This window comes from Argopecten irradians, chromosome 2 (genome assembly GCF_041381155.1).
Source record: "Argopecten irradians isolate NY chromosome 2, Ai_NY, whole genome shotgun sequence".
Taxonomy (NCBI): Eukaryota; Metazoa; Mollusca; class Bivalvia; order Pectinida; family Pectinidae; genus Argopecten; species Argopecten irradians.
Genome location: NC_091135.1, coordinates 26,798,821 through 26,811,651, shown reverse-complemented (window position 1 = coordinate 26,811,651; position 12,831 = coordinate 26,798,821). Strand labels below are relative to the sequence as shown.

Here is a 12,831-nt window from a genome sequence, read left to right as displayed (position 1 = left end):
CCATCTTGAAAACACATTTTGAACTTCTTCTCAAATTCTACCAGTGCGATTTAGCTGAAACTTGCATGAAATGATCCTGACATGGTCCTGACAAAGTGTTGTTATTTTTCGGGTCGATCCGAAATCCAAGATGGCCGCCACAGCCGCCATCTTGAAAACACATTTTGAACTTCTTCTCAAGTTCTACAAATGCGATTTAGCTGAAACTTGCATGAAATGATCCTGACATTGTCCCGATAGAGTGTTGTTATTTTTCGGGTCGATCCGAAATCCAAGATTGCCGCCATCTTGAAAACACATTTTGAACTTCTCAAGTTCTACCGGTGCGATTTGGCTGAAACTTGCATGAAATGATCCTAACATGATCCCGACAAAGTGTTTTTATTTTTCGGATCGATCCAACATCCAAGATGGCCGCCACAGCCACCATCTTGAAAACAATTTTGAACTTCTCAAGTTCTACCTGTGCGATTTGGCTGAAACTTGCATGAAATGATCCTGACATGGTTCCGACAAAGTATTGTTACATCTCTGGTTGATCCCAAATCGAAGATGGCTACCATGACACTATATCTAGTTAATTTCCTATATGTTAAGGCCCTTGGGCCTCTTGTTTGAAATAGAATTTGTTGAAAAAAAATGAAAATGATCCTGACATGGTCCTGACAAAGTGACACCATATATAATTAATTTTACTATTGCCAAGGTAGTCAGATGACCATTAAGGCCCTTTGGGCTTGTTGTTCCTATCACAAGGATACACAAATATACAGCCTCCCCAATGGTCATAGCTCTAATTGATTTAATCAATACTATAAAACTGTCCCACATTGGTTTCAACCTTACAAACCAAAGGTAAGACTCAGTTATAACAAACCTTAGGGGACCTATCAAATTACTTCTATCACCACAGTTTGTCATATATTAGGAACTTTGATGGGGAATGAAATATTACTATGTTATAACCATAGATTTGTTGTAAGTGTGTTCGTTATATACATATTTTACTGTATAGGGTTCATTGTGCCCTTACACCTTTACTACTCGGCTACTGCAGACCCTAGTCGATGTACATCTATAAGTTAATATAAGTTTAGAGATAATTTGAATGAATAAGAATTTTCATCAAATGCATACGAGATATATTGAAGGATCAACTGACATGATTTGTATGAGTGGTATTTGAATGATGAATATGATTTGTATAACAGATTAGTATTTTGATTTAATCCTTGTCCACTCCTCTTCATAAGATTGTGATTATTTTGTGGTAATTATTCTTAGGTGATACAAGGAATCAGACCAGTACTTCCCCAGTCCCAGTTTCCCGCCCACTAGCTGAGGACTTTGTTACCAGATGTCGCTTTGTGTCGTTTTCTGTTAGTTGTCTGGACTGTACCCTAGTTATTGAGTCAAACGCTGAGATAGTACAGCACCTGGAGGAAACTAACAACCAACACTGGCATTTTATATCTACAGCCACAACACAACAGGTAACTTATAATGGCATTTTATATCTACAGCCAAAACACAACATGTAACTTATAATGGCATTTTATATCTACAGCCACAACACAACAGGTAACTTATAATGGCATTTTATATCTACAGCCACAACACAACAGGTAACTTATAATGGCATTTTATATCTACAGCCACAACACAACAGGTAACTTACAATGGCATTTTATATCTACAGCCCAAACACAACAGGTAACTTAAAATGGCATTTTATATCTACAGCCCCAACACAACAGGTAACTTATAATGGCATTTAATAGCTACAGCCACAACACAACATGTAACTTATAATGGCATTTTATATCTACAGCCCCAACGCACAGGTAACTTATTATGGCATTTTATATCTACAGCCACAACACAACATGTAACTTATAATGGCATTTTATATCTACAGCCCCAACGCACAGGTAACTTATTATGGCATTTTATATCTACAGCCACAACACAACAGGTAACTTATAATGGCATTTTATATCTACAGCCACAACACAACAGGTAACTTATAATGGCATTTTATATCTACAGCCCAAACACAACAGGTAACTTATAATGGCATTTTATATCTACAGCCCCAACACAACAGGTAACTTATAATGGCATTTTATATCTACAGCCACAACACAACAGGTAACTTATAATGGCATTTTATATCTACAGCCACAACACAACAGGTAACTTATAATGGCATTTTATATCTACAGCCACAACACAACAGGTAACTTATAATGGCATTTTATATTTACAGCCACAATACAACAGGTAACTTATAATGGCATTTTATATCTACAGCCCCAACACACAGGTAACTTATAATGGCATTTTATATCTACAGCCACAACACAACAGGTAACTTATAATGGCATTTTATATCTACAGCCACAACACAACAGGTACTTATAATGGCATTTTATATCTACAGCCACAACACAACAGGTAATTTATAATGGCATTTTATATCTACAGCCCAAACACAACAGGTAACTTAAAATGGCATTTTATATCTACAGCCCCAACACAACAGGTAACTTATAATGGCATTTAATAGCTACAGCCACAACACAACAGGTAACTTATATTGGCATTTTATATCTACAGCCACAACACAACAGGTAACTTATAATGGCATTTTATATCTACAGCCACAAACACAACATGTAACTTATAATGGCATTTTATATCTACAGCCCCAACGCACAGGTAACTTATGGCATTTTATATCTACAGCCACAACACAACATGTAACTTATAATGGCATTTTATATTTACAGCCACAACACAACAGGTAACTTATAATGGCATTTTATATTTACAGCCACAATACAACAGGTAACTTATAATGGCATTTTATGGCATTTTATATCTACAGCCTCAACACAATAGGTAACTTATAATGGCATTTTATATCTACAGCCAAAACACAACATGTAACTTATAATGGCATTTTATATTTACAGCCACAATACAACAGGTAACTTATAATGGCATTTTATATCTACAGCCCCAACACAACAGGTAACTTATAATGGCATTTTATATCTACAGCCACAACACAACAGGTAACTTATAATGGCATTTTATATCTACAGCCACAACACAACAGGGTAACTTATAATGGCATTTTATATCTACAGCCCCAACGCACAGGTAACTTATTATGGCATTTTATATCTACAGCCACAACACAACAGGTAACTTATAATGGCATTTTATATCTACAGCCACAACACAACAGGTAACTTATTATGGCATTTTATATCTACAGCCAAAACACAACATGTAACTTATAATGGCATTTTATATCTACAGCCACAACACAACAGGTAACTTATAATGGCATTTTATATCTACAGCCACAACACAACAGGTAACTTATAATGGCATTTTATATCTACAGCCCCAACACAACAGGTAACTTATAATGGCATTTAATAGCTACAGCCACAACACAACAGGTAACTTATATTGGCATTTTATATCTACAGCCACAACACAACAGGTAACTTATAATGGCATTTTATATCTACAGCCCAAACACAACATGTAACTTATAATGGCATTTTATATCTACAGCCCCAACGCACAGGTAACTTATAATGGCATTTTATATCTACAGCCACAACACAACAGGTAACTTATAATGGCATTTTATATCTACAGCCCCAACGCAACAGGTAACTTATTATGGCATTTTATATCTACAGCCAAAACACAACATGTAACTTATAATGGCATTTTATATCTACAGCCACAACACAACAGGTAACTTACAATTGCATTTTATATCTACAGCCACAACACAACAGGTAACTTATAATGGCATTTTATATCTACAGCCACAACACAACAGGTAACTTATAATGGCATTTTATATCTACAGCCACAACACAACAGGTAACTTATAATGGCATTTTATATCTACAGCCACAACACAACAGGTAACTTATAATGGCATTTTATATCTACAGCCACAACACAACAGGTAACTTATAATGGCATTTTATATCTACAGCCACAACACAACAGGTAACTTATAATGGCATTTTATATCTACAGCCACAACACAACAGGTAACTTATAATGGCATTTTATATCTACAGCCACAACACAACAGGTAATTTATGATTATATATTTACACTTGCTAGGCTTGATCACTTATACGTAAGTACTAGCCGATTTTGTTTACCATAACTGCATGGTAACATTGAACTTTGAACTTGCGTATGAAAATGTTCTATGCAACGTACAGGGGCTACTTTTTTTGTTTACATTTTGACGCAACATTACATAATACGTGTATATTGTTGTTTTTCATAGAATTTTGGAAAAATGTAAACAGTATGTATATGTTTTATATTTATATATGATACAATCATATTTAGAATTAACGATTGTATAAAGAAACGGGAAAAAATATCCGGACAGGGGCGACGTGCAGTGCTTTCATTTTTGTTAAAAAATGATGGATGTCAAATGTAAACATTACCTCTGTGTCTGTGTCCTACGATCGAGTTGGGTTTGACGATTGGGGTTGACGGGCGTGAGACCCTTTGACAGAGCTAGGTCAGTTATAAACATAATCTCTTTTCTTTCCTACCTACGGATGTAATAGTGGCTGGTCTAGGGCAATACACTCATGCCGCCCGAGACTGTATTGCATGGCTACCCATGCAATAAAGCCTCGTGACGTAACGGCGTCAACAAAAATCTATTTCCTCGGTAAAATTTTAACATTTTTTTCACAAACTTGACTGGTTTTACTATAAAAGATGCAAACAACGAAATTTTTGTTGAAAATATCTCGTAATATTTCGAAAAATTGACTTTCAGCCGTGGATTTCTTCGAGTTTTTTCAAAATGGCGGGATATTATAGTTGTAAAAATTTTATAAAACGTTGAGGTATGAAAGAAAAATACTCTTTCATAAATGGATATGAAGGATAGGGATATTCTACCCTCGGGATCACAAAATGTGGCAAAACCCTCGGCAAGCCTCGGGTTTTAATACATTTTATGACCCTCGGGTAGAATATCCCTATCCTTCATATCCACATATGAAAGAGTCTTATATTCTTTGTTCTTTGAGAATTTAATCATGTGTATAATAAAACATGCACCGCTAGTAATCCACGAATTGACAGTTACACGTCACCACAAATAGGCCTACATTGTATCCATCAAACACAAGTGAAGTTGTTCCATCTATAGATGGCGATGGATCTAAGCGTAAATTATATAATCACATGGCTCCGAAAGATGTAATATCGTCAAGTCAGACGACAATCTCAAACAAATTTAGCTACTTGAACACTGGTGTTCTGACAACTTCGGAAAACTCCAGTGTGTAAGCGTGCGTCAGCCTCGCCTCGCTGCACAATAACGGTCACCGAGTTCACACATGTGGCCGAGAACAAATACTTTATGTTATTACGCTATATATGAACTTTTAGCAAAATTGAATACCTATTTAAAGTTCTGATCTGATTAAATAAAATTATCTCTGAAATTTACTTTCTTGTCATGTTTATTTTACACTAAAATATTAAACTTTTTTGTCGTCGCGGATGAATAATTCTACCTTACGTGAAGCGTCATCATTCGCTGTTCAATTGAGTAAGCTCCTCCCACTTATGACCGACTTTTATTGTATAATTACGTCACTTTCAAATGACGATTTTATTGCATAAAATATGAAGAAACAGTCGTGTGAGTGTAAAATATAGGGATTGGATTTCTAAGCTAATGCGCCCCATATTGAATATATTCTTAGAGGAATTGCTCCATACAAGCATGGTTAACATAAAAACGAAATCCAATCCCTATATAAACACAATACAACTTGTAAACAAATCATTGACACAAGATTTCATTGCCATGACAACATTTAAAACTGCATGTACCCGATCAGCTACTATGTGTATTACATTTTATTGCTACATCCATAATATGATAAAAGGTATGTAGTAGGTAACATTTGCTTTTCATTGCTATGGCAACAATACACCAATCATTGACAACAACATTATACTTCTATAGCAGTATGAGATATATAAAGAAATTGATCACCAAAACTGGCACTCCATCTCCATAATGATACCTCATCAGATATCCAATCAGCAATGTTTGCCAATATATAACATTCACACTTCATCATCATAAATTATTTTGGTCTGTAATTTCTTTCTTGTCTTTTTCACTAAAGGTAGATGTCTTTTCCAAGTACTTGGCTAGCCATGCATGTTCTACCTGTGAGAGTGTGATACCAGCTCCTGTCTCCGAGGACGATATCCATCACTGTGTATCAAATGAAACAGAATCTGTAATTGGTCAGATTGCAGAACTTAACTGCCAGACATTCCGAGACTTTGTACGTAGATGTTGTATATCTTTTATGGTATCCCAGGATGCAAAGCCTATCAACAGATTTTCAGATCAAAAGCCACCCTCCTCGTTAAGGCAGACGACGAACAGAAAGCGTAAACGTAGCTGTGACTCAGTTTGTTTGAAGGAGATTAAAGTTGAAGCTTGTTCATCTGCAGATACAGTGTATGATTCTATAAAAGATCGGTTAAAAATTTCTGTTAAAAAGGAGCAAGACATTCCAGTCAAATTGGAACAAAACTCATCAGAGGATATAAAATATGTCAAGCATGAATGTCTACCAAAGGAAAGATCTCAGAATTTAGATAAAGATTGTCTAGACCAATCAAATTTATCGGATGTATCCCTAATTGACCCAGTGAACCTCAACAAGATGAAGAACATCATCTTCGTGAATCTGGAAGTTTGGCCTTATTTCTTCAAGAAGCTGCCGCTTAATCTTCCATCTAACACTTTTGTTTGGGGTTTCTGTGGGGAAGGTACATGGCAAGAACCACACAGGTAACTTCTATCTTCACACACTGATTCCATTTCTTCATCAAGAAGTCAAAATTGTTGTGAGGGAAAAAAATATTTTAGTTATTCAATTTTTCCCTCTCAAGTGATATAATGAGATTGCTTTTAAAAGAAGACCTTACACATACCAAATATTTATTATCCCCCGCCCAACGAAGTTGGCGGGGGATATACAAATGGGTTCCGTCCGTCCGTCTGTCCGTACGAATGGTTTCCGGAGCATAAGTCTAAAACCAGTAGAGATATTTCCACGAAACTTCATACACACATTGGTCTTATGTTCTAGTAGTGCCTTTTGCTATTTTTAGGTTTTCATTTTTTGCATTTTTTCCGTTACCATGGAAACATTGCTGAAAATATCATATTTTTTTACCAGGTTCGTTTCCGGAGCAGAACTCTAAAACCAGAAGGGATATTTCCACGAAACTTCATAGACACATTAGTCTTATGGTCTAGTAGTGCCTTTTGCTATTTTAAGGTTTTCACTTTTTGTACTTTTTATATAACCATGGAAACATTGCTGAAAATGGCAGATTTTTGTGTAAGAATCGTTTCCGGAGCACAACTCTAAAACCAGCAGAGATATTTCCATGAAACTTCATAGACACATTGTTCTTATGGTCTAGTAGTGCCTTTTGCTATTTTTAGGTTTTCATTTTTTGCACTTTTTCCGTAACCATGGAAACATTGCTGAAAATATCATATTTTTGTACCAGGTTCGTTTCCGCAGCATAACTGGAAAACCGGTTGAGATATATGCACGGAACTCCATAGGCACATTAGCCTTATGGTCTAGTAGTGCCTTTTGCTATTTTAAGGTTTTCACTTTTTGTACTTTTTTCTGTAACCATGGAAGCATTGCTGAAAATGGCAGATTTTTGTGTAAGAATCGTTTCCGGAGCACAACTCTAAAACCAGCAGAGATATTTCCATGAAACTTCATAGACACATTGTTCTTATGGTCTAGTAGTGCCTTTTGCTATTTTTAGGTTTTCACTTTTTGTGCTTTTTTCTGTAACCATGGAAACATTGCTGAAAATATCATATTTTTGTAGCAGGTTCATTTCCGGAGCATAACTCTAAAACCAGCAGAGATATTTCCACTTCATAGACACATTCATTTTATGGTCTAGTAGTACCTTTTGCTATTTTTAGGTTTTCATTTTTTGCACTTTTTCCTGTTTTTTTTTTCATACAGATAAGTCTCCACAATCAAACTTACTTCAGCTTTAATATCTCCATTGGAGGGGGATCTGAATGACTATGTCCTTGTTGTGTCTAAAACAAGGCCCATATCATTTACTTAATTATTATTTTCATATATGAAATGTATTGTATAAACTTTCAGAGGAATATCTTTGAAAGATTATAGAATAATCTAAAAGAAAACAACAACAAATCCATGCATCATCAGTGTGAGAAATTCAGGCCCTTTAACGAGTCGATGTAACAGTTTATGTTCATAGATAAATCTAGTAAAAATTATATTTGATTTAACTTCTAATAATTTATTATATCATTGTTGGCCAATCCAATTTCAGCTGTCCAGTATATGACCACCAGAATGGTAACTTCTACCTCAGTCCGCCATGTGGCCACAGTAAAGATGCTGCAGACTTTTCTCTTTGTCTCACGGTAGGTTTAGATGGTTAATTGCACTTTTCTAAAAAATATATCGTTGTTTCAAGAATTTTCAAGTATTTGATTATATCATTCACCTCTAAAGTTGTGTTAACATGAACGTTCATGGATGTTACTGATTAACATTTCTGACATCCTGCAATTAGGATTAGAAGTATTAAAGAAGCTTGACCCGATAAATTAATAAAATATATCTTATACTAAGTATCTTACCTTTTATACGATATTATACAACTCTAAATGTAGAAATAGCATACCAGGGACATGTGTAAAGGAATTATTCGTCATATGAAATATAACTTCAAAGTCTTTCTTCACTTGAATTTTATGTTATAGTTTGGCCGTATGGATGAGTGCCTTGATAAGCGTGTCAACTTCACCATTTTATCGGGGGATCATTCTTACCAACAGCTGGACAGACAAAAGGGGAAAAACAATCGGACAGTTGTACTTATTGACCCTAGTAATATCCATCAGTGGACAGACTACAATATTCTCTACACGATCATTAGTAGTGTAGGTGACCAGTGATGTGTGTCCGAACAACTCAGGTGTGTCGAAAGACAAGTGAATCATATTGGAGACCAGTGATGTGTATCTGAACAACTCAAGTATGTCGAAAGACAAGTGAAGCATGTCAGGGACCAGTAATGTGTATCTGAACAACTCAAGTATGTCGAGACACAAGTGAAGCATGTTGTGGACAAGTAATGAGTATCTGAACAACTCAAGTGTGTCGAGAGACAAGTGAAGCATGTTGTAGGCCAGTGATGTGTATCTGAATAACTCAGGTTTGTCGAAAGACAAGTGAAGCATGCATGTTGTGAACCAGTCAAGTGTATCTTAAAAACTCAAGTGTGTTGAAAGACAAGTGAAGTATGTTTGGACCAATGATATGTGTCTGGTGCAATGGAAGCATGTCAATAAATAAATTGTTCATACCCATCAGAAGGCTTACAATCCTATATCAATGTAGAAATCATATAAAAGACTTACAATCCTATATCAATCTAGAAATCAATGTCAGTTATTATGGTGACAGCATTTCACAACTTGCACCAAATTTTTTTTTTTTAAACCTGGAACTTTTGGCCCATTAGGCCTCTTGGAATTCTCAAAACCTTAACCAATGCAGATGTCGGTGCCAGAGTGATTCCATAAGCCCTCAAGGGGCAAAGTACGGTGAAGAGCACCGATTCAAAAACGTTTACCGTACCTTTTTTATAGAACTGTTAAACATGAAAAGCCTCGTCATCGATATCCCTAGGGGTTACTGTATCACTGACATTATCCACCCCTGGACAATGTCATAACAAAACTGAAGGCAACAGAACACCCATATAATGTGGTTCTTTGATGGACATCAAAAGAATGGAATAACGGTACACTGTGGTTAACTGTGTGGCTTTCAAATCAGGCATTGCTCTCTGTAATCTTCAAAGGAAATCTCTGCAGGCATGTGATTGGTCAGTTGTTTTCTCCTGAACTGCCTCCAGTTTACTATGAGATAGTCCAGAGGTGAATATGACAACAGTTATAGTAACCCCTGGAGTATAAAGGATGGTAAAGCCATTATGTACTAAACAAAGAAAAACTTCTCAGCAATAATTCTTTGATAAAGTTTTATTACATGTACTTAATTGTACATAACATTGCTGAAACTGGAATGTAATTTTAAACTCTGTCCTGTATTCCAGTTCTATGACCGACGATCCCAGTATAGTATATATATATACACACTATATATATATATGATATAAATTTGTGTACTGATCTTTTGACCTCAATATAAAATGACCTTTTACCTCGGTACATAGTTAGTGCTAATTAAAATATGTAGTTTATTACATTATGAACATGCATATCTTTAATCTAACAATGATTTGGAAATGGATTATGAAGAGATATATTGTTAAAATAAACCAATTTAAATTTCTGAGCAATATTGTAATATACACAAATTCAATTTTTAGCATTGGATTGCACTAAAATTTAAATATATTCCCAATATTCTATCAGAATTCTAGAAAATTATTATGTCTACTTGTTTATCTTCAAATATAAAAAATGTTAAATGTTATTCACACTAAAAATCTATGTATTATATAGATAATATACATGATAAATTGAGAACTAGTAGATCATTTTTATTTTTGTACAAAGTTTGTCGGAGTTTCAAAAATTAATATAAACAGTATGCTATTATAGATAAGAATAAACAGTATGCTATTATAGATAAGAATACATGTATGTACAAATTTAATAAGTGAAGAAATTCAAATTATTTACCAGTACTGAGACTTTATTTCACGCTATCAATTTTTCTATTTTTCTTTGGTAAAAAATTATTCCTAAATTTGAAATGTCTAGTTTTGACTTATCTACTCTCTTTATATGAAATGTTCATGTAGTACAAATTTATTCAAACTAAGTAGCATAACTAATTAATTTGAAAGACTTTATCTGGTCATCATTAATTAGTATTTTCTGCCTTTTGATTTTTGCATTCAACATTCCTTGAAACATTATTTCAAAATTGAAATTACATGAATTAAAATAGATGTGCAGAAGGAAATTATTTGAAAATGTGATAAATTGTATTAAATATAAATATCTATCTTCTTCAATTCATATACATTTAGATAATTTCTGTACATTTGAAAAAAATCATACAGAATAAAAAAAATTCACAACACAAACTACATTTAGCATACAAATACTTTAGAACAATATACATAATATACATACTTCAAGTAGGTGCGTAAATGTTTTTTTCTGAAATCAGATCCTATGCCCCAGGGCCCTCATAGGTCATTTCAATGATAGCACTTATTTCAATAACATAATGTAAATTTCCGAATAAAATTGTCTTTTTCAAAAGAAAATTAGTATCATATATATGTTGACCAAATAATCTAGCAAATTCCAAAACAAAGTTTTAAGACCATATGATAGAAGGTTTACTGGTAAAAATGAACAATCATATACAATGTAATATCAAATCTTGGAAAAAGAAGGGGCTCTTATATAGGTCTGGGAATGGTGCTTATCATCCTCAATACTCCAGAGGTTCCGATTACTTACGATCTCTACACCCCTGAACTATCTCATAGTAAAATTGAAGGCAGCTCAGCGGAAAACATTTGACCAATCACAGAGTAGCAAAGATTTCCTTTGAAGACTTCAGAGAGAGCGAGGCCTAACATCAAAGCCACACAGTCAACCACAGTGTACCGTTATACGGCTCTTTTGATATACATAAGATGACTAAATTACCTGTTCTGTTCTGTTGCCTCCAGTTTTACTATGAGATAGTCCAGGGGTGTACAGATCGTAAGTGATCAGAACCCCTGGAATACTGAGGATGGGTGCTTATATGAGGAGGGGCATTATTATGTGAAGTATAAAATCCAAGGTCAGCTCTGGTGAAGTACTAAAGAAAGAAGTACAGCTCTGAAGTACATAAAATTGAAGCACAGCTCTGTTGAAGTACTATAGAACAAAGTACAGCTCTTTTGAAGTACATAAAAGTGAAGCACAGCTTTAGTAAAGTACTATAGAACAAAGTACAGTGTACAGCTCTTCCGAAGTACAATCGAAGCACAGCTCTGGTGAGGTAATAAAGAAAGAAGTACAGCTCTGAAGTACATGAAATTGAAGCACAGCTCTAGTGAAGTACTATAGAACAAAGTACAGCTGTTCTGAAGTACATAAAAGTGAAGAACATCTTTGGTGAGGTAATAAAGAATGAAGTACAGCTTCTGATTGCTCTGGTGAAGTATGTAATATTGAACAAAATACAGCACTTCGAAAGTACATAAAATTGAAGAACAGCTCTTCTTAAGTTTAATGTACATAAGAATGAGGCACAGCTCTGGTAATATGTATGGAAAAAACCAGGCTAGATATACTAACTATGTACACATAAATATATTTGATATGTTTATTGTTATATATAAAAACCAGCTACCCTAGAAGATATATATATATAATCATAAGTTACACAACATTCCATGGATACATAAATTCTGGCCCCATATTCTTCTCCCAAAATACATAATTCATACAAATCCATTTTAATAATTTTTATGTTTAATAAATCACAAAATCTGACTTGTTGATAAATGATAATAAAGTCTCATTTAATCTTAAGGTTGACTAAGTATTGTATCAAGTAAGACTATCATGTCGAAAGAGGAAAAGGGAGATAATTCACTTTAAACTGTTTTCAAGACTATACAATATATCAAAAGAACTAGAGAGGCAAGAAT

At 34.5% G+C, this 12,831-nt stretch overlaps 1 protein-coding gene across 9 annotated transcripts in view; it reads left to right on the top strand.

The window, feature by feature from the left end:
• The window catches only part of LOC138314980 (E3 SUMO-protein ligase ZNF451-like), a 48,906-nt gene extending 38,929 nt beyond the window's left edge, over positions 1-9,977 (top strand). For 6 of the 9 annotated variants that reach the window (XM_069255664.1, XM_069255660.1, XM_069255665.1 and 3 more), the window contains exons 6-9: positions 1,285-1,493; positions 6,225-6,904; positions 8,461-8,554; positions 8,897-9,977. In XM_069255664.1, coding sequence (XP_069111765.1) covers positions 1,285-1,493; positions 6,225-6,904; positions 8,461-8,554; positions 8,897-9,091 — 1,178 coding nt within the window. In that variant the 3' untranslated portion in view covers positions 9,092-9,977. The remainder of the gene's footprint in view (positions 1-1,284; positions 1,494-6,224; positions 6,905-8,460; positions 8,555-8,896) is intronic. The other 3 variants (XM_069255668.1, XM_069255667.1, XM_069255666.1) reach the window with 2 other exon arrangements.
• The last annotated feature ends 2,854 nt before the right edge of the window (positions 9,978-12,831 follow it).